Raw genomic sequence first — 26730 nt, 5'->3', positions numbered from 1 at the left:
TTACATTAAATACTGAAATACCACATCTGGCCCAAATGGTGATTGGAAGGGTAATATCAAGATTAGGATGTTTGGATCAGTACTGCTGCATGTGATGAAATGCACCACTTCAGTAATAAAAATCAAGGCACTGAAAGGTGATGAAATCTCAGAAGCTTTGTGATTCTAATGTCATGTAACATTAAGCATAAAATCTGGGGTTGAATCAGCCATATCTGCTAAGAAGCATAGTCATATGGGTGGCTATAGAAATTGAATGAATGGATGAGTGAATGAATGAATGTAGTCCTTCACTTACAACCTTTCATTTACTAAAGAGTCAAAGTTACAATGGCACTGAAAAAGTGACTTATGGCTGTTTTTCACACTTACAACCATTGCAGTGTCCCCAGGGTCACATGATCGAACTTTGGATGCTTGGCAACTGGCTCATATTTATGACGGTTGCACTATCCCAGGCTCATGTAATAATCTTTTGTGACCTTCTGACAAGCAAAATCAATGGGGAAGCCAGATTCACTTAACAACTATGTTACTAATTTAACAACTGCAGTGATTTACTTAACAATTGTAGTAAGGAACGTTGAAAATAGGGCAAAACTCAACTGTCTCACTTAGCAACAATTGGGGTTCAATTGTGATTGTAAGTCACGGACTACCTTTTATGGGGTTGTAGCTTTGCACTACACCCAAGGAACTGCAGTGCTTCTGGGCCTTATTAACACTACTTTGGTGGAATAACCTGGCTGGTTGTTTAGCTGAAGATGTGCCTCCCCCAACTGCTAGGAAAAGTATTAGCAGTCTGAAGTTGTGACATTGCTTGCAGCAACTATGTGTGACCAGTAGAGACACACAGAGATGGCTATCCTTGGAGAATTCAACCAATGATGTTGGGTTTCTACCTATTCATCCAGCTCTCCCCCATCTTTCTTTGTTCTGCTTGACTCATGGTTGGGATTGATTAACAAATATCCCTGCATTAGTAATATCATTTCATAAACATAGATAATTATATTATCACTGTGTTTGCCAAATGGCTGTGATTACTCATGTCATCATTTCCAGAACCAAATAGTGTCCCAGTGCAATTGGAGAAAAAGGAATGCTATAGCAGCTAACCAGAAAAACATTGAAAAAGGATGGGAAATATTTAGGAAGATTTAGGAAACGTTTCAACCTATCCAAAGCACTAATTCAACCGAGACCCTGAAATCAATAAATAGTGAATATTTTCTCCAGCCGTTGCAGCAATGCACCAGTAAATATTAATCATTCTTAATACTTTTGATTTTAAGTAGAAGTAAATACTGTAAAATATTTCATGGAAAATATAATTGTCAGTATCTCATCTGCTTAATAAATGATACTCTTAGGAACATTTATTATGGTAAAGTTATTTTTTTCTTATAGGTCACTTATTTTGAATGGATTTTTTTTTTAAAAAACAGCTCTGTTTTCTGTGTTATACAACTAATTGTTGCAGTGATGACAGTTGCAATGAAAGGCACATTACATGTAAATGAAAGTAATAGTTAATAGGAGATCATTAAAACACTATATAATGATAAGCAACGGACAATACGGAAATTGTATCACAATGAAGTCAAGGAAAAATTCAAAATTAACTTGCAGCTCATGAGTTCAATAACACCATGCACATTTTAATAAAGAAAGTTATCTCATTCATTCCAAAAGCCAATGTTAGTTTAATTTGATTTTTATTTATATTAGGCAGCTAGAGATTGGAGAACTGAATTTGACAAGTATGACCTTTTTCCCAGAGGAAGAACTTTGAAAGTTGCTCTTATTAGGAAAAGACAGAACTCTTCTCAATTAAAAAACTGTTGGCATTGCACAGTTGGGGAATGAATGATATCCTCATTTGCCCTTGCACTCTTCCCATACCTTTTATAAGTAGAAGATAGAAAAATCTATTGGACTTCCAGTTAGGCATTGCAGCATAATGGTCACAGGAAGATGGGGCTCTGTCTTCCATGTTCGATTTTTCCCATCTGGGGACCCTAAAAAGGGTCAAAAGTCACTCTGGAGAGGCGATGAAGAAGGAGGGGACCCTTTTCAATCACGGAGGGGTGGCGGCCCTTCCTCTGGAACTGAGGAAGCCCTCCAAATCAGCAGGGGAAAGACTGGCTACATTTGTGTGGCCAGGCAGAAGCTGCTGACAACCGAAAATAAGCACTAACTAGCAATTTTTGAGCAATGTGGATGAAACTGGGTGAGTCTTTTATCCTCTTTTTATGACCTTAATACTACTTTCATGGAAAAAAGAATGCCCAAACCAAAGAATCCTCCCCGATGAGAGAGGGAAGGGAAGTTTTTGTCCCACTCCCTCAGGAAAAGAAAAGCAGTGAATTAATTGCTTTGGGGGAAAATAGAGAAAACTAAAAGCTGGAAGATAGTGTCTGGACATCTAGTGGTGAATCATGGCACTACAATTTATTATGCTTAAAGGAAACTTGGCTTGAAGCCCGGACTTAGATAAGACTCTTTGTTGTTCCTGGAAACTTTTACTTTTAGAGACTGCAGCTGGGAAAATGGAAAAAAGCTCTTGGGCTGCTTATCTGTGTTGGAGACCCTATTGGACTATAAAGACTACATAAAAAAAACAAAATGGGTGTTCCATACTTAGCTGCAAATGGTAAAAAAAATAATCTTTAACTCTTGTCTCCGAAGCCCCCAGCTTGATATACCAGCAAGAAATTGTTAATGAATCTTAGAAATAAATTCATTCTATGTTGAAATCAATCCAAGAGACAATTGTTTTATTTTATGATGAGACTAAAAATAACACAAATGAGATAAAAGACCTAAACTTACAAATCCAGACAATGACTACAAAGAAGGAACTAATAACCCAGAAAACAGAAAGAAAATTAGAAGAAATGGATCCAAAGATGGAGAACCTAAAGGAAGGAATTAACAGACAGATACAAACAAATGAAAAATTAGAAGATGTAGTGATAACACTGGAAATGGAAAAGATATTTTATTTGTCAAGATCTCAGAACACATTTGAGGATAAGGAAGAAGAGCTGATTGAACAGATGATAAAGCTGTTAGGAGAAATGCTGAATATTGACAAACAAGAAATGAAAAGAAAAACTGAAGGAGAAGGACAGAGGCTGTTTAATGAATATAAATTGGTTGAGTGTTCTTCCAAAAATACTTCAATCAAATTCTCTTCCTCGTTCCACAATATATACAAAAACAAAGGAAGAATTACTTGATGATTCAAATGCACTGAGTTGGAAAGTTATTTGGCAAAGGAAAAAAGCTAGAGTAAGACTGAAGAAAACAGAGGTTTTGACCTATTAGATGGGATATTACACTATTAAACAGATGTTGGAATATGGTTAATAAAATAGATAACTGTTAGAAATAAAAGTATTATTATAATTAGAAGGATAGGATTTGTAACTAGAATATTATACTTTGTTATGAGATCAGAAATATGAAAATTTTAAAAGGGTTTGAATAAGGGAAGTTTTTGATTACCCAAATATAATTTATTATGACAAAATTATAAAAATTATAAAATTATAGAGATATTTTAAACATTGATGGGAAATTATTTTTTTTTAAAAAAGCAGGAAAAACAGGATATTGATTGAACAATTGGATTTTAAGTGCAAATACAATTGGCTAGGAAAGATATTATAAACTGACACTATCGATGTTATGTATAACACCAGAAAAATGTGATGAAGATGTCTATATTTAATTGTATATGTATTAACAGTAACAAGAACTGTATTTGCCCAGTATGGAAAAATGCGTACCACCAGAAGAAGAGAAGGCCAAGGAAGCACTGGATGGTGTAGTATTGGAACTAGACTGAGAAAGTTAATGTGTACCACTGAATTACCAATGCACCCAGAGAAACCCAGAGAAACATGTTGTTTATTAAGTACTCATGATTGTAAAATTAGAAAATTAATAAAATATTTATATAGAAATATATAGTTCAAAATATTTTTTTGATTTTCAGTTTCAAAATAAATTAATAGGATAATAATCTAAAGTGAAGAATGTGGACATCAGTAATTGGTCTTGGTTGATTCTAACCATTGGCCAGTCTAGCCAAACTTCATGGTTTATGGCCAGTCCTCCAGCATTAACTCACTATACCATCTTCTACATGAAAAACAATAGATTTATGTTAGAATTCAAAAGAGGTCAATAAAGAACAAGAGTTATTTAAAAAATAGTTGAAAGCTTTAAAACAGGTGTCAAACTCGCAATGTCATGTGACATGTCACAACATATTACGACTTTTTTTCCATTACCGGCAGTGGGGTGGGTGCAGTTTTGGCACAATGCATCCAGCCCACAGGCGAGCAGCTTGACATGCCTGCTTTAAAAGTTTACTGGCTAGTCAGATGTGTGAATGATTTAAAAAAAGAAACAAACATTTGAATTCTATATATGAAACTTATGTGAAGTTTCTGATGGCTTGTTTAACTGACTACAGTCTTACAGATTCTCAGATAACTTACTATTTGAGACAGATGCTACAATCTTATAAGTAGGATGATGGTGTTGTAGGGTTACAATGCTACACACTGCATTTTTAACAGACCTACCATATCTGGGCTGCATAAAATCAATGTGATCACTAGATGGCAATCAACAGTTAGGGTTGTCTGTACTTTGTTGCTGACATTTAGTTGTGTGCTTGCTTGTTTGCATCCTAGATAAAATAGACTTCATCTTATACGTATTTTTTAAATCTTCTACATAAATGTGGATGCAATCAAGTTATTAATTATCAACTGTCAGTTTCCAGTTTATTCTTTTAGAAGTTAATTCCCGACACATTAATTTAGTGAAGGTAGATATAGCTGGCTGAGGCCATTTCATCAAATCCCCAGATACTAGAATCTCCATTCATCTCATTGTCCAAAGAAGGACTTTAAATAAATGTTAAAAAGGAATGTTGAATCTGTTTTTCTATCTAAAAAAATACCTTTCTGGCAATTCTATCCTTATCTTGTCAGTTATTCTTGATGGATAAAATGCAAAAGCTTTCTTGAATCGTGTTGAACTAATCAATTCTCCATCACCTCTAGCTGATCCAGATGAATGCTTGAGAATATGTTTTCTAATCAGGAGGGGAATGGTCTTAACAAGAATTTGGCAATCAGCAGTAGTCAATGGTATTGGCCTGCCTTATAGCTGCCACCAAAGATTTCCTGTTTACTTATTCAAGAATTGTTGTAATTAATGTTTCTCTCATTCCTTTAGCAAGGCAGCTTTTACTAAAGACTCCTTGAAATGTCTCTTGCACACAGTGGACTTCAGCAGATTCTAGAAGGATTTACTAAAGCTTGCAAATCCCCAAATTTTAAGACTGCTCTTCACACTCAAATTATATTTTGTTTTTAATTATGCAAAGTGCTGCCATTATGAAACTGCACACACACACACACACACACACATAACTTTAGAAAAATAAGAAAAAGAAAAAAGTTTTGATTGTTCTTCACATGACACCTGTCTTTAATTCTGTGACACTGCAGGTATCTGCAATCCGATGTGTATGCATGGTGGGAGATGCATCAAGCCCAATGTTTGTGACTGCCAATTTGGCTGGAAAGGAAAACATTGTAGTATACGTAAGTCTGAGTCTCTTGATTCAAATATGCTATTTGTTGATCATTCAAGTGCACCAGCATGAACTGTAATCTGTTTTAAAGCTAATTATTTAGTTTTGCTTTCTCAGGACTTTGAACAGGACGATGTTTTGGTCATTCAAATTAATACAACATTTTAGGCTTCCCAGTGTAAAAATAAAAGTCCTTCATTTCTGTCTGCCAAAAAACTGTCAGTCTGTTAGGCAACTGCAGGCCTGGGAAACCGGGGAGATGAGTGAATAGCAGAGGTAGCTCTGCTATTTTAACTTCCCTTTGTCTATTATTCCTTGTTTTAGCTTGATTTTTTATAGTTTTTCATTTATTAACTGAGTTTAGCTCTGTTCTATGCCAGCCAGAATTGTTTATTTTGTGATGGTCAGTTTATAAATTGGTTTAATAAGTAATAAATAAAGAAACACCCACATCCAAATATGAACATTTCTAAGTTTAGACGGCTGGTTGTTGTTTTTTTGTTTCTCTGTTTTTGTCTTCACCTCAGTCATTTAAGCTTTGGGCAGCTGGTTTCATAATGAATTTCTGATGATCTCTCAGCCATGGAAGGAGGACATCTTATGCAAATGATGGTTTTATAAAAAAAATCTTAAGCAACTGCCCTTGCCTAAAAGATTGTTTACATGGTAAACAAGGCTACTTTGCAACAACTCTGCCACTCAGCATCCTACAAAGGGCACTGATCTGATTAAAGCATCATTTAATATCTTCGTGTTCAATCTGAAATTAATGGGTTACTCTGTTAATCACTCAATCAATTAAGGATTTCAGACCTAATAGAAAATGAAAATTTAATGACTAGGGAATCTGCCTTTGGAGCAAATCCATGATGAAACTAGAAGTCAGAGAAGCAGAGATTAAGGGGGAACTTGCTAATCATGGACATTTCAGAATGCTAATAGCCTCATGAAAAATGCTCATTAAGCTCTTTTGAGATCAAGCTATTTTGAAAATAATTATAGGAAGCTAAGACGACATTCATTTAGTAAAGTGACTTAAAACTCATGGGCCATTATAAAGATCTTATTTCCTCTCTTCACCTTCATTTTTTTTCCAGCTGTGTGTTTACCCAGCTGCATGAATGGAGGTGAATGTATAGGGCCTAATATTTGCCAATGCTCAGAAGGATGGGCAGGCCTCCTATGCCAAATTCGTAAGTAGTTTTTGAATATAATTGTCTTTTAGTCTGCTTTTGTCTATAAAAACTTGTTCTGACTATGGATGGATACAGTTTTGCTTTCTTCCATATTATTTAAAAAGAAGATAAACTTATGTTCATATTGTTTATGAAAAAAATGGAAATATGGCTAAGATAAAAAAAACACATTTTGATATAAAATAAGTCAGATCCTATAGATACTACTGCTTCCAGGATTGAGAAGACTATGCTATTTTTGCCTTGCAGCTGTTAAAGATGAATAAGGGGGGGTTGGAGGGAGAAGAAGTGGCAATCCCAGCTCAGTGTCATAAATATGGTTATTTGATTGGGTTTGAAATTCAGCAGTTCAAGAGCTAAGCATTCAAAGGCTTTTGCCATGATGAATGAATTTGTCTGTTGGGCCTTGTCCCCATCATCATCATCATCTCATTGTAAACTACCTCAGGATTTCTCCTAATGGGAAACAGTGTGAAAATGTTTCAAATAAACAAATAACACAATTTATTTTTTGTTTCTGGATTAATGTTTTGATAAGTTCTTGTCAAAAATAAATTACACAATTTTTTACCTTTCCTTCCTTCCAGATAATAAATACTAAATAAGAAAAATACTGGGATATGTAAGAATGTTTGGGATCTACATTTTTTAGCAAATGGAATTGAGCTAACCTTGCTGTAGGTTTTAGGTGAATTTTTAGGTGATTCCATTTTATTGGTTTTTACATTCAAAACTTGCTTGAGAAGTTTGAGACATTGGTTTGAAATGAAAACTGTCTTATTAGAAATCTGTAGATTTTGGAAATGTTAAATTATGCCACGCTAGTCTTATTAGATGATCATCAGTGAATGTACAAGAGAATAGAATAGAATAGAATAGAATAGAATAGAATAGAATAGAATAGAATAGAATAGAATAGAATAGAATAGAATAGAATAGAATAGAATAGAATAGAATAGAATAGAATAGAATAGAATAGAATAGAATAGAACAGAACCTTGGAGGTCTTCTAGTCCTGCCCCTCACTTAAGCAGGAGAACCTATACCATCTCACAGAAGTGATTGTTTAGCCTCTTCTTAAAAATCTCCAGTGATCAAGCACCCATGATTTCTGGGGGTAAGCTGTTCCACTGGTTAATTGTCCTCACTGTCAGGAAGTTTCTCCTTAATTGTAGGTTGCTTCTCTCTTTGATCAGTTTCCAACCATTGTTTCTTGTCTGCCTTCTGGTGCTTTGGAGAACAATGTGACACCCTTGTCTTTGTTGCAGCCCCTCAAATACTGGAATACTGCTATCCAGTGCTTTTTTTCTAAAAAAAAAAAAAAGGTGCCGGAACTCTCATCTTGGCGGGCACAGGAGGCGGGGGGTGGGGGGGCGGTGCTGCTGCAGTCACAGGTGCGAAGGGTGTTGGCGGCCTCCCCTCCCTGGGGCCAGAGCCGGTGCAGCTGGTGCTGTGGGAGTAGCAGAGCCCACTCTATATGGCGGGGCTGCACAATGCGGGCAGCGGAGGTGGTGCAGGCCAGGCAATGTTTTAATCTTATGATTTTAAAAATATATTTTTTCTATTGTAAGTTTCCCCAAACCTCGCCATGTGGATTGCATACAAATATTATATAATTGGTAAATAAAGGTAGAACATATGTTAAATATACATCAAATGATAATATGCTTCCCTACAAAGTCAATTCTTGCTCAATGACAGACCAAGGAGTTAACTCGGAAAGGCCAGAGGAAAATCTAGAAGAGGTCTGTGCAGCTCTTCAACATCATCAACAATTTGGATGAGGGGATAGATGTGGAACTCATCAAATTTGCAGACAACACCAAGCTGGCAGGAATAGCCAATACTCCAGAAGATAGGCTTAAGATACAGGAGGATCTGGACAGACTCGAACACTGGGCACTATCTAACAAAATGAAATTCAATTGTGAAAAAAGTAAGGTTCTACATTTAGGCAGGAAAAGCCAAATGCACAGGTATAGTATAGGTGGTATTTTGCTCAATAGTAGTAACTGTGAGAGAGATCTCAAAGTCCTAGTGGACAATCACTTAAATATGAGCCAGCAGTGTGCTGCAGCTGCCAAAAAAGCCAACACAGTGCTAGGCTGCATTAACAGAGGGATAGAATCAAGATCATGTGAAGTACTAATACCACTTTACAATGCCTTGGTAAGGCCACACCTGGAATATTGCATCCAGTTTTGGTCACCACGATGTAAAAAAGATGTCGAGACTTTAGAAAGAGTACAGAGAAGAGCAACAAAGATGATTGGGGGACTGGAGGCTAAAACATATAGGGAACGGTTGCTGGAATTGGGTATGTGTAGTTTAATGAAGAGAAGGGTGAGGGGTGACATGATAGCAGTGTTCCAATAGCTCAGGGGCTGCCACAAAGAAGAGGGAGTCAAGCTATTCTCCAAAGCACCTGAAAGCAGGACAAGAAGCAACGGATGGAAACTAGTCAAGGAGAGAAGCAACCTAGAACTAAGGAGAAAATTCCTGACAGTTAGAACAACTAACCAGTGGAACAACCTGCCTCCAGAAGTGGTGAATGCTCCAACACTGGAAGTTTTTAAGAAGAGACTGGACAGCCATTTCTCTGAAATGGTATAAGGTTTCCTGCCTGAGCAGGGGGTTGGACTAGATGACCTCCAAGGTCCCTTCCAACTTATTATTATTATTATTATTATTATTATTATTATTATTATTATTATTATTATTATTATTATTATTATTATTATTATCTTGTAGAAAGGAAAGGAATGTTGTTATTGATGTTAAGCTCACCAGGGAAAACATCATATATTGTTATGTATATACTAGGTTAATTATTTAAAGACTGAAGTGCAACATAACAGAGAGGGCCTCCTCACTGCTATAATATGGACAATAGTAATATTACTGTAAGACAGGGATGTCAAACTCATTACATCACGTGATGTGTCATGATGTATCACGACTTTTTCCCCATTGCCGGCAATGGGGTGGGTGCAGTTTTGGTGTGATGCATCCAGCCCGTGTGCTGGGAGTTTGACACTCCTGCTGTAAGATATCATAGAATCCCTGCCAAAGTAAAACATATTGCTGAATCCTTTAAGTAGTAGAAAATACTGCTTTCTCTAAAACAGATCACATTTCTGGCAACTATTCCTCAACATCTGGAATGATATCACTTTTCTAATTTCTTAATCATAATTATTTTGCTGCCCTTCCTCCATGTTTGATACAACCATATCCTGATAAATAGTCATATCCCAAAGCTGTGGTACATTACAACATTAATTAACAATATTTTGAGATTTTTCCATAAATTTACTAATATACATAATATATTAGTAATATGCTACATAATAATTCTATATATTAGTAATAGCAAATGAGCAGATGACCATATCATATAGGTGAAAAAGACTCCATTTTTTTACAGAATATAGGCAGAATATATCTATTAGGGCTCTGGGAAAGCAAATAAGATTTATCCCAATTTACCTTACAATCAGGATACTTTCCAAAATATTGCACAACCTTTATGAAATTAGGCAAAGGTGTTAAATACTGATCTAGAATCCCAAAATATCATGAACATACAGGAATAATTTGTACCTTATCACTGCAATACCCTGAATATCTAAAAATTGCCTTACCATAGAGGCTAAAGATTCAAGAGTCAAATTAATTAGTAAAAGAAAGAAAATGGACAGATCTTCCAAATATCACATTGCAAGTGAAAAGAGTTTAAAATCATTCAGTTGGTTATTACTTTGGCACAAGGTTGCAGATAACAAATCAAATCAAATATCTTCCTGTGGAAAACCTGATTTAATCGTCACTTCTTTTAAAAAATGTGATCTAAAGCTTTTTTTCTGCATCTAAAGATACTAATACTGCAGAATACATTCTATCCCTGGAGGAATGAAATTAGTGAAATTTTTTATAACTTAAGTAGAGTGTTAGAATGCCAGGATTTATCAAAAAGGCATCAGTTAATTTACAGTTTCTATCTATTATATCAAACGGATATAATAGTTGTAAATTAACTGATGTCTTTTTCATAAACCCTGCCATTCTAACACTCTCCTAAAGTTGCACATCCTCAGTAAAGATTTTTTTTTCAAAAAGTTCTGCTAATTTCATTATACATATCTCAAATTGTATACCATTTCTCAAAACCAATTTCACAAAGGATGTGGCTAAAATCTTTGCTCTAGTTTTTCCTTTCATTTTTTCAACCAAAAATATATGGTTCTTTCTTTTCTTGTATAGGCACAATTTTAAGTGGTAATTTTATAGTTTAATATTATGCTTGTCTATTTGGAAGTAAGCCCTATTAAGTACAGTGAGACTAAGTTAGACTTACTGCTAGCTCCAATTTTAATTTGAAGAACTTTCTTCAATGTGCCCTGAGTAAACAGTCATATTTATGGATACTCAGAAATAAGGCTTATTAAATTCAACCAGTCTTTCTCCGAAGTCATTTTTCATAGTTTTAATGGCCTGACAGGAATTTTAAGCATTAGCAAGGAAAAAAAACATTTCCTTCTTCCATTTTACTCACATAAGTCAAATCAAGTTAAACATGCTTACAATTTGTTATATTGGATTGGTAAAATGTAATTTCATTATTATGTAGAAAAGACATAGAGAAGTCATGAGCATCGGTATTGCTGACCAAGATAATTCTTCTGTTGAAAATAAATGACAGCACACTAATAGGAGTCACAACATATTTTACTTTCTGCTGCCACCTTATCTAGGACTGAATTGTCTCCATAATTCCTCTTATTGTTTGATACGGTGCATATTACTGCTGAGAAATCCTGTGAAAGAAACATATGGTAGCGCATACAAAAAATTAAATTTGAAATTGTTAAAGCAGGCACATCTTTTTTCCGTTCTTGCATGGCTGCTTCTGGCTGATTCCACTGGTACTAGGCAAAATGGCTGTGCATGTACCCACAGAGATAGCCAGAGGTAAATTCCAAAGAAGCCACATGAACCTGAAGAAAGATGCCATTAATTTAACATATCAAAAAGATAGCCTTTGCATACCCTCCCATGTATCCAGAAGCACCTTTGTCAAAAAGGATTTTCATAGTCCTGAAATATAAAGTACAGTCCACACCATCCCTCTTATGTTCACTGAATTAAATACTTTCAGGGCTCCAATAATTACCTCCCAAATTTGCTTATGAAAGTTCACCTTCTGAAAACCACTTTGATTTGAATGAATTTGTTAAAAAAACTTGCGATGCAATCAGGGGAAAGCAAAAGTCATCCTTACAAACAATATGTGCTACAGTTTTCACTTTCTCTGTCACAGAACACAGAACACATTTTCAGGAAGATTCAAGTGTTTTAAGTTGAACATGATCATTATCACTCTATCTTGAACAATCAGAACGGTTGCTATACAAAATAGCAAAATCACAACCATAAAAATAAGGGTAGAAAAGAGAAGAATAACTAATCTAAGCAAGGTGAATCATCTAAATATTGGCTGAAAGAGCCAACTGTGGCCAAAGATCAGGAAAATAGAGGTTAGCTCTTTTAGAGGTTTTTTTTTAAAAAATGTCCAAAATCTTCATTTCACTGTTTTTGTTAGTTTGATACAATACGATTTCTCCAGAAGCTTAAGGCAGCTTCTTCTTATCCTTACAAAAAAAACAAACCCTAACTATATATAAATATAACTAAATAAATATAACTAAATAAATAAATAAGGTGGCTTGAGCTGACAGAAAGGAATGGTCCAAAATTTTCCAGTGTGTTGACTTAGGGTAGACATAAAATTAGTCTACTTAGGAACACCTGTACATAGGAATATCAAGCTTATGGTCCTCTAAGTCATTTTTTATGACCTACACCAGTATTTTAATGTGATACCCATACTGTGGTACTCTTAATCTTTGTCTCACTGGACATATAAAAGAAAAAGTGCCTTGAGGCCCTCGGGGTAATTAATTAGTCTTTGTGTGGCTCTTATCATTGTGTGATTTAAAACTGTTGTCTTAACTGCACCATGTGATCGTCTTCAAGAGTCACATAGCCCGAATCTCTTAAGTTCTATCAATTTCATGGTTTTATGACTTATTATTTTTTTTATATATATAAAGCTGCACAAATTCTCACAATGAAGCTTGATACTGAAAAATGTTGCCCACTGGAATAAACGGTAATGATTCTGAAATCCTAAAGTTGGCATCATGATGGAAAATAATCTCTTCCTATTAATGTCGGTTGAACATCCTTTGGCAACAGACCTTGCAGTATGACTTCAAATATTAAACAGAGGAACACTTGCAGAACTATATAATGTCAGACACAAAGAATCAGGACTGTTTAGCATAGATTTTGCAGCATAGATGATTTATTCAAACCTATGCACAAGAATCTAGTCAATTAATGGTCTACACTGAATTAGCACTGAATAAAGGTCAATGGAATTCAAGGGGGGTGGGAAGGCTGGACTTCAGAATCCTTCAGCTTTGCCTGCTCTTCTCCTTTACATATTTTTAAAAAGTATACCTATTTACTACCATTTTAAATTCACATTATGTTAAATTTTGAAGCATTCCTTTATACAAAGCTTAATCAGTACTCATCTATTAATTTATTTAATTTAATTAATTTAATTTAAAAATTTAAATAAAAAACGAGAACCTAGAATAGGCAAAAAAGCATCATCCTAGAATATTACCCTTACTTCTGTTTTATGAGACTACTTATAACATGCTAAAAGATCCCAGATGTGCCTACTTTTATGTGCTTGACCCAAGACTCAGAAAATTGTGTTCTTTATTAAGTGAATATGGCCCATTCTTTGATGTCCACCACCTTCAGTCTATACTGTCCTTCCTTGCCAGTGTTCTTCAGAAAACAATAAACAAAACTGTTATGTACTGGGCTCTTGTGATACACCATGTGGGTTGCTGGAGCAGCTAATGGCTCTCCAGCAACCCAGACTGTCTCCAGTCCTGCAATTGGCTAGCCCCAGGCGGCAATGGTTGGTTCAAACCTATTGGCTGCCGCCTAGGGGCTAGACTATATATTGCGGCTGGCTGCAGCCCTTGCTTCAGTACAGTTCCAGCAAGAAATAAAAGTATGAGTTATCCTGTATTCAGCTTCACGTCTTCATTCCTGCACCAAAGAGCCCACTATTTAACAGTGGCGATGAAGGTGGGATCCTGCTTCGCTGATTAAGAGCTGAAGTCCACGAGGTGAAGGCAGCACACGCCGGAGGGAAGAGGCATCTTCCCCCACTCACTCAAGGCCGGCTAGCAAGCTACCCTAGCGGTCTCATGCTCAGTTGCCGCATTCCCTGAGCCTTGAAGCAGGATCCGAAGATCACAGGAACCAGAGAGAAAAATGCCAAAGGTCAGCAAATTAAGAGAATTTGACGTGAAACACACGGAGGAATAGCCATCTTATCTTTCACAAGTAGAAAACTATCTCAGAGGCAATCAGATCGCGGAAGAAGGACTGAAGGCCGCAATGCTGCTTTGCGTGTGCGGCCCAGCAACCTTCGATTGGCCGAGAATCTTTTTGCGCCGACACCAATTGAAGCAGTCTCCTACGCAGATCTAAAAAAGAAGCTAACCGGGCACTTCCAGCCCAAGATGTCTGAGATGGCTTGGCAATTCAAATTCAACCAAAGAATACAGATATCCGGGGAGACAGCTTCGGAGTTCATAGCGGGCCCAAGACAGGCCGCGCGCCTATGCAAGTTCTCAAATTTAGAAGAATGACTAAGAGACCGGCTCGTCTGTGGCCTACGGGACAGAACGCTTCAGCAGAGACTATTTGCTAGACCCAATTTAACATTTTCTGAAGCACAGGACGAGATGATGGCCAACGAAGCCACCGGGGGTGCAGTGCAGACAGTTCAGCCCACCAAACCTTCAAAAGTTGAAGAATCGGTCGATCCTGAGGTCGCCAAATGCACCAGAGAATCGTCAGAGGAAGAAGAACCTGAAATCAACCAACTCCAAAAGCAACCCAACGCACAACACCACAACAGCCACCAGCGAGAGGACAGTTACAAGGCAGTTCTCTTACCGCGATGTATGGGGTGCGGCGGCAACCATCTTTGCACCAATTGCAGATTTCGTTCGGCCATGTGTAGAGCTTGCAGAAGAACAGGCCACATCACGGTGGTTTGCAGAGCCCGCCAGAGAAACCGGCCACCCAAACACCAGTTGGAAGAACCAACTAGGAGAGGTACTGGGGCCCAGGGTCCAGTTAGTGTGGGATTCTTCAGATGCCGTACAACCATATACCGCATGGGGGCTCGACACCCTCTCAAACCCAAACTTAAGCTCTTCGTAGAGCTACAAGGAGTTCCATGTAAGATGGAATTGGACTCCGGCTCTGCAGTCTCAATCATTTCGCAAGACACATTCAACTTCGTGTATAGGCACAGTAACAATTGGGCCAAACTAAGACCCTCAGATATCATTTTAATGGACTTTCAAAATGCTCATGTTAAAGTTGAGGGAGAAGCTACTTTATTGGTAAAATTTAAAGGGTTTGGGGGGCACCTGGATGTAATAACAGTAGGGGGCCAGAGAACGAGTCTCATTGGACTTGATTGGTTTGATGACTTAGGTATTTAGATTACTGGCTTAAACCAGACACAAACTGCAGACCTCATGTCAGTGTGCGAAGAATACGTGGATGTTTTTGATTCAACCCTAGGGACATACACAGGCCCGCCTATCTCTTTTAAGTTAGATCCCAATGTTATCCCAATTAGGTTTAAACCTCGCAGGGTCCCCTTTGCTTTAAAACATAAAATTGATTCCAAAATTGATAAGCTTGTAGAACAGGGCGTGTTACAGCCTGTTGATGGGAGGGAGTGGGAAACTCCTATTGTCACTCCACTTAAAGCCAACGGAGAAATTCACATTTGTGTGGACTATAAATGCACATTAAATAAGGCCCTCAAGCAACACGCTTGCCCGGTCCCACTAGTCAATCATATTTTAGCCTCCTTGCAAAGGGGGGACTGTTTTTGCTAAATAGTGTGCTATTTTTGATTTAACACAGGCCTATCAGCAATTGCTGGTTGACGAGGCCACAGCCGTGGCTCAAATGATCATGACTCACAGAGGGGCATTCAAGGTTAAATGCTTACAGTTTGGAGTCAGCGTTGCACCGGGTATTTTCCAAGGGATTATGGAACGTACACTTAAGGGTATTCAGGGCATCTGCCCTTATTTTGATGATGTTCTTATTGCAGGGGAATCCTCTGAAGTGTTGGCCAGTAGGCTCAGGGCTGTTTTGCAGAGGCTTCGCGAAGCAGGCCTCAAATTAAAAAAGAACAAGTGTAGTATTGGGGTTTCATCAACAGAATTCTTGGGTTTTGGCATTGATGCTAACGGCATTCACCCCACTGATTCTAAAGTGAAGGCCATTAAAATGGCTCCTAGGCCCAAATCAAAAGGAGAGCTTCAAGCATTTTTGGGTCTCCTAAATTTTTATCACACATTCCTACCTCAAGGCAGCAATAGCAGAGCCCCTCCACTAGACAAAAAAGCTACTAGACAAAAAATCTCCTTGGAAATGGACTAACTTACACGAAAATAGTTTCCAAGACTTGAAAGCAATACTGTCAGAAAAGTCCACTGTAACTCATTACATAGAGTCTAAACCTGTATGTCTTGCATGTGATGTATCTCCCTATGGGGTGGGGGCAGTATTAAGCCACATAGAAAAAATGGGAAACAGGTTCCTATAGCATTTTACTCAAGGACCTTGTCCTCTGCTGAGCGCAACTATGCCCAGATTGACAAAGAGGCTCTGGCCATAGTTGCTGGAATTAAAAAAATTCATGATTATTTATATGGCAGGGATTTCACTGTCTACACTGACCACAAACCTCTGTTGGGACTGTTCACAACAGACAAACAAACCCCACACATACAATCTCCAAGAATGTTGAGATGGTCTATTTTCCTGTCTGCATACAATTTAAATCAATTCACAAACCGGGAAAGGAAATGGGCCATGCTCATGGCCTCAGCAGACTACTACTGCCACTAATGGATCCAGATCCGGCTCCTGCTGCTAGAATACTGTCCACACAGGACATACCTGAGTTTCCCCTCCATGCAGGGGACATTGCTGCTGAAACTGCCACAGATAAAATACTTAGCAGAGTGTTGTCATGAGTATACACAGGCTGGTGGGGAAAAAGTCCAATCTTTGAATTTCAAAGCTATTTTGTCAGGAGGCATGAGTTCTCTGCACATAAAGGGTGCATTTTATGGGAGAACAGAGTCATAATTCCCACTTCCCTAAGAGACAGGGTTTTACACTCATTACATGAAGGCCATCCAGACATTGTCAGAATGAAAGTTTTAGCTAAAAGCTACCTTTGGTGGCCTGGCCTTGATAAGGCCATTGAGGGTCATGTCCATGGTTGTTATACATGCCAGCAATCTAGGCCTGAAATGCCACAGGCCCTAGTTCACAGGTGGGAGGAAACACACACTCCCTGGTCTAGGATTCACATAGACTATGCTGGGCCTTTTCAGGGGCAGCTCTTCCTGATAGTAGTGGATAGCCACTCAAAATGGCTGGAAGTAATTCCAGTTCCTAACATGACTACTGCTAGGACCATCCAGGTGCTGAGAAAACTCTTTGCAACACATGGGTTGCCTGATGTCTTAGTTTCTGACAATGGGGCCCAATTCACTGCTGCTGAATTTCAGGCTTTCCTTAGAGCTAATCTCATCAGACATGCAATGTCTGCACCTTTTCATCCATCTTCTAATGGTCAAGCCGAAAGCATGGTGAGGACAACGAAGGAGGCACTCAAGCGCATTGTCACAGGTGACTGGCATCACAGATTGGCAGATTTCTTACTCTGCCAGCATTCTATGCCCTGCACGGCCACAGGTAAAAGTCCTGCAGAACTACATTGGGGGAGGCGTTTGATTACTAAACTGGACAGGTTGTATCCATACAGAGTGGCAGCAGAAGCCTCTCGACCAAAACCCCCAAGGGGGCTGCACATGGGTGATTGGGTTTGGGCCAGGAACTATGGTCAGGGGAATTTGTGGGTTCCTGGTCAAATCACCAAGACATCTTATGAAGTGGGGTTGGAGGGAGGGCGAGTTATCAGAAGACACATTGATCAGCTCAGGAAAAGGTTTCCAGAATGGCCACTAAGCGAGCACTGTGTCATAAGTCCCTCCCAAAGTCCCCAAGCTTGCAGCCAAGCCAGCCCATACATGGACTCTCAAGACTCTTCCTTCTTAAGCAATGAGGAACTGGGCATAGAGGAGGGGAGTCCAGAAGTGCAACATGGATCCCCTGAAGGAGCAAGCCAACCAGACTTTAACAACCACTGTGCCAACTCTGCTGATCCATCTGACTCTGGGGTGGGCCAACCTGGAGAGGCCAGCCAGAGAGCATCCAATTCCTTTGACTCAGGTGCATCAAAGGACAATGGTCTACCTGGCCCGCTGGGTAAGCTGGTAGACCACAAAGTGACTGGAACCCCAAGGCGTTCCACAAGGCCACGCAAGCCTCCTTCGTACATTACAGATTGCATTGTAAAATAAAGATATATATATATTGTTGTAAAACCTGTTGCCACTAAACTATAGAAACTAGTGCTTTGTGTAACTGCCAATTACTGCAAATGGAAGCCTGATTATTTAGACGTTGTTTAATCTCATTGTATTCCACAGTGATTTTTTATTATTTTTATTATTATCACTTTATTGTGTGTGTTGATTAATAAGTCTTGACAACTGTCAAGACTAATTGTTGTTGTCATAGTCTGATCTAAGAGGGGAGCGGTGTTATGTACTGGGCTCTTGTGATACACCACGTGGGTTGCTGGAGCAGCTAACGGCTCTCCAGCAACCCAGACTGTCTCCGGTCCTGCAATTGGCTAGGCCCAGGCAGCAATGGTTGGTTCAAACCTATTGGCTGCTGCCTAGGGGCTAGACTATATATTGCAGCTGGTTGCAACCCTTGCTTCAATACAGTTCCAGCAAGAAATAAAAGTATGAGTTATCCTGTACTCAGCCTCGCGTCTTCATTCCTGCACCAAAGAGCCCACTATTTAACAAAAACCACATATATATATTTTGGTGGCCCACAGAGAGATATCTTATGTTTGTTTCACTTCAGGAGCCATTGGATATCCAAAAATATATTTGTCAAAGAAAGGGATTTTGTGGGTCCATAAGAAGATACTTTTGCTATGCTGTTTATACTGATCTCTTATTCGTTTCAACTAGGCATTCTTAATCTAGGAATCACTGTAAGGTATGCAGCTGCAGAGATCATTGAATCTACTCTCCTATTTGGAACATCTTATGAAGTTATTAAAATAATGAATAATCAGACATTCTGATCATTAACCTCAGTGCCCTTCTGCAACATAGCCATATATAATAACTTTTTCATTTGCCCTTTAGGAACATCTTACTTTCATTCGCATGTCAAACTAGTAGCTTTATAATTTTTTAAAGTCTCTTTCTACTGTTCAGCCCCCTTTGATATACTTCATTCTAGATTTTTCTCTTCATTTCTTTGAGGTAAAGTGCTCAATGATGATAGTCATTTTCATTAATGTTCTGGCCAGCACAAGGGGAAGTCTTTTTATGGATTCTAATTTAAGCACAAGAAGCTTGGCTTAATAATATAGTCTTTGCCAAGACTATATAGCATAATGTCTGCTTTACTCCAGGGTTTAATGTTACTTGTAAATAGATTTCTGAAAAATTCATTGAGAATTCCCCTTGACTATATTATGTGTTTAATTTTAATTTTCTTTTGAAAATTTTAAATTGTCCTCCCAGTAATATAGATAGAAGTGCATTCTATTTCATTGCATTTCCCTCTTTTAGCATAACACTAATACAATGCAGAATAATCCCCCAATATGCATTTTAAAGTACACTTTATTATGTTTTATTGACATGTAAATGAAGTTTCTTTTAGCCCATGCTTCTGTAGCCTGTGCTTTCCATTTCAAAATGTAATGTTGACCCTATTTGAAGCAGCAAATAGAGCCAAACTCACACCTGTCACTCTCTTAATCCACCAACAAGTCCAGTGGTAGAATATCTCTCTGAGTTGGTTATTCCAGAGTACAAAGAAAGAGAATGAACAAAGAAAAAACTTAGTCCACCTGATTCTCTTCTTTGCCACTCCTCCACTTACTCATGCATAGCACAACATATTCCAGTCAGTCTTTTCACTTCTCTGTGTGTAAAAACAATCAGCCTTAACAACTGATAGTAATTGGATTTCATTATCAGCAAACTTTAAGTTATATATTTAAGCACTACTGTGTGAACATAAGGTAGGATTCCATGAAGATTTTGTGGATGTATATATATCACCAAAAGGTTAGCTCTTGAGATCCAATTAAAATAGTAATAGGATATGTGGATTCTTCTTGGAGTAATGCCTTATAAATTGGCTGCTCTCTTTTTTTCTGTGCCAAAACAATGTCAAAAGACCACACACTGCTAATTAGGATGAAGGGGAGCTGGCTTGTAATCAACAGTCCCATTGCCTTAACTTTTATGAAGGCAGGAAATAAATAAATTCTAGCAGAATACTGCTGAAATTGAAATAAGGGTCAATCCCATAAATCATATTTACAACCTTAATATTTTTAGATGCAGAAAACAGCTTGCCAGCATTGCTTTCATTAGTAAATAAATTATATATCCAAATGAGCTTGGAAAGGCAGACTGTATTAGCAAAGAAAATGTCATCATCCTGTTTGTTTATTTTAATGGACTGATAATAGTGTAGGCTTTTCAAAGGGTTATTTATTACATATTACATTTTTTTAGGCCAGATACATTAACGGGCCTCGAGGATGAGAGAAAAGAGGGCAATTTATTGCTTACCAGAAAAGTCTGGAATTTGGCCTTGCTGCAGATTCATTAAAGCAAAGGGGGGAAAAAAGAAATAAATTACAAATTGTGATGGAGATTTCCTACCTGTTTGTTCAAATCTTGTGAAATTTGCTGCAGCCAATCTGAAGCAGCGCTAGAGCAGACTACAGAGTGCGATAGACGTGCTACATTTGGCAAGGCCTTAGAATCAGAGAAACAAAACTGGTAGGCCTTCATCCCTCTTTTCCAGCTCCAAGCTTAGAGACTGAATAGATGGTTTTCATTTTCAGCAGCACTTCTTAGGTTTCGAATGCTTACTTGGGTAGCAGCAGAAGGGGCTGTGCAATCCAAGTTGAAGTGCTTTCCGATTGTTTGGCCCAGTGCTAGGAAAAAGAACAATTTCCTGCAGCATTTCCGTTTTTAAGACTTCAATTCCTTATATTTTTAGTTTCTGCTCCTTTCGGCTACTGCTTCAGTCTATGCCGCTTTTATTTTGTGATCATGCTGTTACTGTGTGTCACTCTGAGAAATGTTGATGTAAAGAATATATATATATATATATATATATATATATATATATATATATATATATATATATAAAGAAATGATGACTTGCCTTCCCTTTCCAGTTCAGCGACAGAGAAGCCAAATAGATGCTTTAAGGTCAAAATATCTATTCGTGCAGAAGCAGAGCAGCTTTGTACAGGTTCCTTTCAACTATGAGGTGGACGGTGCAACAGTTTGCTCCTAGACACTCTAATGAAATCCAAGCAAACTCCATGCCACCTTCCACTCTGTCAAGCTGAAATGAAATCATGCTGTATGCTTGCCCAATTTCAGTTCCCCCTTCCCTCAAAACCCTGTGTGCTACCTCATTGTTGCAAGGCAGCAGACACTGTCTGGAGAGATATGTGAAGAATGCCTGGAATATATAACCCCAGCAGGATGATTCAAGGTGTGAAGGTCATCCCAGCTGTTCTGCTAATGCAAACAGGCATCTATATTGCACAACAGTGATGTAGATCAATGCTGCAGGCACATCATTTTAATGACAATGGCAAAGGCATCATTTCACACTGAGCGGGAGATGGCAATAGTTACCCACTCCTGCAATTTACTAAAAGGAAAACTTTTATGGATAGAAAATGCAAAATTGTTGGCAATATAATGCTGGGTGATGGGCTGCTCAGGTTAAGTGAGGATATCCTGAGGATTTTTCAGAGTGATACATAATGAGGTTTATGATGTGGCTAGATTAAAGTTTAGTTGCTGACGATGTCAGGAAGCAGAAAAATCTGAAGCGGCAAAGATAGAATTAAGAGTGCGAACATGGAAAGCATGAACTTGGGAAAGCTCAACACAGTAAAAGATTACAGGTAGTCCTCGATTTATGACCACAATTTTTTTTGTTAAGTGAGACAGTTAAGTCAATTTTGCCCCATTTTCAACCTTCCTTGCCACAGTTGTTAAGTAAATTGCTGCAGTTGTTAAATTAGTAACATAGTTGTTAAGTGAATCTGGCTTCCCCATTGATTTTGCTTGTCAGAAGGTCACAAAAGATGATTTCATGAGCCTGGGACCATCATAAATATAAGCCAGTTGCCAAGCATCGTGTGACCATGGGGATGCAGCAATGGTTGTAAGTGTGAAAAGCGGTCATAAATCACTTTTTTTCAGTGCTGTTTTTCAGTGCTGTTGTAACTTTGAACCTCACTAAATGAATTGTTGTTGTAAGTTGAGGACTATCTGTACATTTGATCAAGTTCATTGTGAAATCATCAGAACATGCAAACAAGATTTGCTGTTTCGGGTTAGAGATTGGAATGTCAAAATTAGAAATATCAAGGAGAAAAAGTATAGTTGGATTCGATGGCCTAAGAAACCCAATTAAAGCAGGGAAACAACTAATCAAAAATAGCTGTTTTTTAAAGTGTTTTTTTAAAGGTTGTTTTACAAGTAAGCTCATTATTTTTGTTAAGGAAACTTAACAAAAATAATTTACTTGAGGGACTTGGTAAAAAAAAACACTTTGGTTTATGGCATGAAATAAGTTCAGGTACAAATATTTATGAATGAAAATATAAACTTTTATGACTCATGATTGTAAGAAAATATGGAATCATGTAGGAAAGAAAGTCATTAAAAGTTTGAGTTGAGCCTAAAAAGGAATTTTTCTCAGATCTCTATCACACTTTTTTAGTATAAGCCATCAAAGGTGGCTCTAGCACCACACAGATTGGCAACCATTAATGCCTGACAGATCTATCATTCTCTATTCCAAAGTTCACACAAAGTTACATGTTTGATAAACATACATCCAACAATTTGAAAAAGTTGTATACAAAGATAGATAGATAGATAGATAGAGAGAGAGAGAGAGAGAGAGGGGGGGGGGAGAGGGAGAGAGAGAGAGATTAGATATAGATTAGACATAGATATATGTTGATATAGATATATTATTATTATTTATTATTATTATTATTTATTAAATTTTTATACCGCCCTTCTCCCGGAGGACTCAGGGCGGTGAATATAAATATATGAATATAAATTAACTTTAGTGGAATAATGAATTCCACTGACTCCATCCAGATGTAACCTGATTTGTGCATCATTGCAGTCCAGACATGCATTCTTATACAGTGATCACAGAATTTATAGGATCTAAATTTTTAGGGGGAAAAGCAATCCAGAAAACTGTCAGTAACATGGAAAGGAATAATTGTTCAACCAGCTGAAAGTGCAATTCTTTAATATACTTGAGCAAATTTTAAATAAAAGTCTTTTGCCAAAAAGAATTACTCAGGATACCACCAATTTCCTAGATCTTGACAGTTCCTTAAATGAGACAGCTACAGTTTCAGACAGAATAAGGGCACTTCAGCAAAAAGGATGGTTTATGGAACTTTAATATAGCAAGACAGCAAAGTGCAGGATTCACAATAGAAAAAAACCTTTGGAAAGTATTGGTTTCCATCAATGTCAATAGAGTTTAGCTGCAGCTAGTTTTACTGTGGTTCACATCCGTTTGTTGCCACTGTAGTTAGAAAGGTTCAGCTCAGTTTTGCCATCCTTGTCTACTCCACTGACTTCCATTTTTCACAAGAACAGAAATCTGACTATTTTAAAAAGAAATAGCTGCCATTGTTATTGTATTTATCCCATTTTAAGTTGTTTCAAATGTACCTCTATGCATTTCGTGCAACTGAAAAGGTCATTCTGAACCCTTAACTAACACATCTCAAATACTTGTATCCTTCTCATAGTAGCATTTATGACTCTAACCATTGTCTCAAGATAATAGGATGACAAGGAGAAGAAAACACGAAAAAAATAAGATAAAGCATTTCTATTCACAAAAACTATTCTCTATAAACACACACATACACAAAGTAGAATTGTTATTCATGTAGCCATCATTAATAACAGTGGACCCTTGACTAACACTCCAGGAGACTCCCATTGAAAGAGAACTATTTATCTTCTCACAGCTCTCTCAGATTCTTTATTAAGTTCTTTCCTAAGATGATTGTCTTTCTTAGCTTTGGCTTCTCTTGGAAATTTCTGCTCTGTTCTGACATCCAGTTTGCTGTCTTCTGTTTTGTTCTGGTTTTGGTGGGTTGTTTTTTTAGCAATTTGTTTTGGTCATATTCATCCCTAATAAGTTCATTCCACAGTTCTTTTGATTCTTTATCTGTGAGGTTCAAGATTTCAAATGATTCCTGAGGTTCTCCTTGAAAATGAAAGGTATTGTATATGTCCCCTTCATGGATTACTGCCTTGTCATGGTGAAGGGGCTTGCGTAATTCAATGAAGCTATGAGCTATGCCGTGCAGGGCCACCCAAGATGGACAGGTCATATCAGAGAGTTCTGACAAAACGTGATCCACTGGAGAAGGAAATGGCAACCCATTCCAGTATCTTTGCCATGAAAACCCCATGGACAGTACCAAAAGGCAAAACGATATGATGCTGGAAGACGAGCCCCTCAGGTTGGAAGGTGTCCAATGTGCTACTGGGGAAGAGCAGAAGACTAGTACTAGTAGTGCCAGAAAGAATGAAGCGACTGGGCCAAAGCCGAAAGGACACTCAGCTGTGGATGTGTCTGGTGGTGAAAGGAAAGTCCGATGCTGTAAAGATTTTTTCTCCATAGGAACCTGGAATGTAAGATCCATGAATCAAGGAAAACTGGACGGTGGTCAAACAAGAGATGACAAGACTGAACATTGACATCTTAGGAATCAGCAAACTAAAATGGACAAGAATGGGTGAATTTAATTCAGATGACCATCAGGTATACTACGGCGAGCAAGAATCCCTCAGAAGAAATGGAGTAGCCTTCATAGTCAATAAAAGAGTAGGAAAAGCAATACTGGGATACAATCCCCAAAATGACAGAATGATCTCAGTTCGAATCCAAGGTAAACCATTTAATATCACAGTAGTCCAAGTCTATGCCCCAACCACCAGTGCTTGAAGAGGATGAAATTGACCAGTTCTATGAAGCCCTACAGCAGCTTATAGAACTAACACCAAAAAACAATGTCCTTATCATCATGAGGGATTGGAATGCTAAAGTAGGAAGCCAAAAGATAACTGGAATAACAGGCAAGTTTGGCCTTGGAGTACAAAATGAAGCAGGGCACAGGCTGATAGAATTTTGTCAAGAGAATACGATGGTCATAGCCAGTGCTTTTTTTGTAAAAGAAAAAAGTGCCGGAACTCACACATGTCATACAACCCGCCTTGCCTACCCTACAAGGTTCCATCCAAAAAAGGTGCCAGAACTCTGCTCTGAGCATTCTATGACAAAAAAAGCCCTGGTCATAGCAAACACTCTTTTCCAACAACCCAAGAGACGGCTCTACACATGGACATCACCAGACAGTCAACAAAGAAATCACACTGACTATGTGCTCTGCAGCCAAAGATGGAGAAGCTCTATAAAGTCAGTAAAAACAAGACCAGGAGCTGACTGTGGCTCAGACCATGAGCTTCTCGTTGCAAAATTTAAGCTTAAACTGAAGAAAGTATGGAAAAGCACTAGGCCACTCAGGTTTGAACTAAATCATGTCCCTGACGAATATACAGTAGAGGTGACAAATAGATTTAAGGAATTAGATATGATAGACAGAGTGCCTGAAGAACTATGGACGGAGGTCCGCAACATTGTACAAGAGGTAACAACTTTGCAAATAGCTGAGGAAAGGAGGGAAGCGAAAGGCAAAGGAGAAAAAGAAAGATATACCCAGTTGAATGCAGAATTCCAGAGAATATCTAGAAGAGATAAGAATGCCTTCTTAAATGAACAATGCAAAGAAATAGAAGAAAACAATAGAATAGGGAGGACCAGAGATCTCTTCAAGAAACTTGGAGAGATGAAGGGAACATTTCATGCAAAATGGGCATGATAAAGGACCAAAAGGGCAGGGATCTAACAGAGGCAGAAGAGATTAAGAAGAGGTGGCAAAATTACACAGAAGAACTATACAAGAATGAGCTTAACATCCCTGATAACCACAATGAGGTGGTCACTGACCTCAAGCCAGACATTCTAGAATGTGAAGTGAAGTGGGCCTTAGGAAAGCTGAGCAACAACAAAGCTAGTAGAGGTGACAGTATTCCAGCTGAGCTATTCAAAATCTTAAAAGATGATGCAGTAAAAGTGCTACACTTAATTTGCCAGCAAATTTGGAAAACTCAACAGTGGCCACAGGATTGGAAAAGATCAGTTTACATTCCAATTCCAAAGAAAGGCAGTGCCAAAGAATGTTCAGACTATCGCACCATTGCACTCATTTCACACACTAGTAAAGTTATGCTTAAAATCCTACAAGCTAAACTCCAGCAGTATGTGGATCAAGAACTACCAGAAGTACAGGCAGGATTTCGAAGAGACAGAAGAACTAGAAATCAAATTGCCAACATATGCGGGATCATGGAGAAAGCTTGGGAGTTCCAGAAAAAGATCTACTTCTGCTTCATTGACTATGCTAAAGCCTTTGATTGTGTGGATCACAACAAACTGTGGCAAGTTCTT

General features: G+C 38.0%; 1 protein-coding gene across 1 annotated transcript in view; it reads left to right on the top strand.

Moving 5' to 3' along the window:
- Positions 1-26730, top strand: part of VWDE (von Willebrand factor D and EGF domains) — a gene marked incomplete at its 5' end in the record, with an annotated part of 228776 nt that overhangs the window by 172042 nt on the left and 30004 nt on the right. Inside the window, 2 exons of the mRNA XM_081339263.1 lie at positions 5538-5633; positions 6721-6816. Coding sequence (XP_081195389.1) covers positions 5538-5633; positions 6721-6816 — 192 coding nt within the window. The remainder of the gene's footprint in view (positions 1-5537; positions 5634-6720; positions 6817-26730) is intronic.

Source organism: Vipera berus (genome assembly GCF_964194415.1).
Source record: "Vipera berus genome assembly, chromosome: 1".
In the NCBI taxonomy this organism is placed as follows: domain Eukaryota; kingdom Metazoa; phylum Chordata; class Lepidosauria; order Squamata; family Viperidae; genus Vipera; species Vipera berus.
This window is presented reverse-complemented; position numbering and strand designations above follow the sequence as displayed.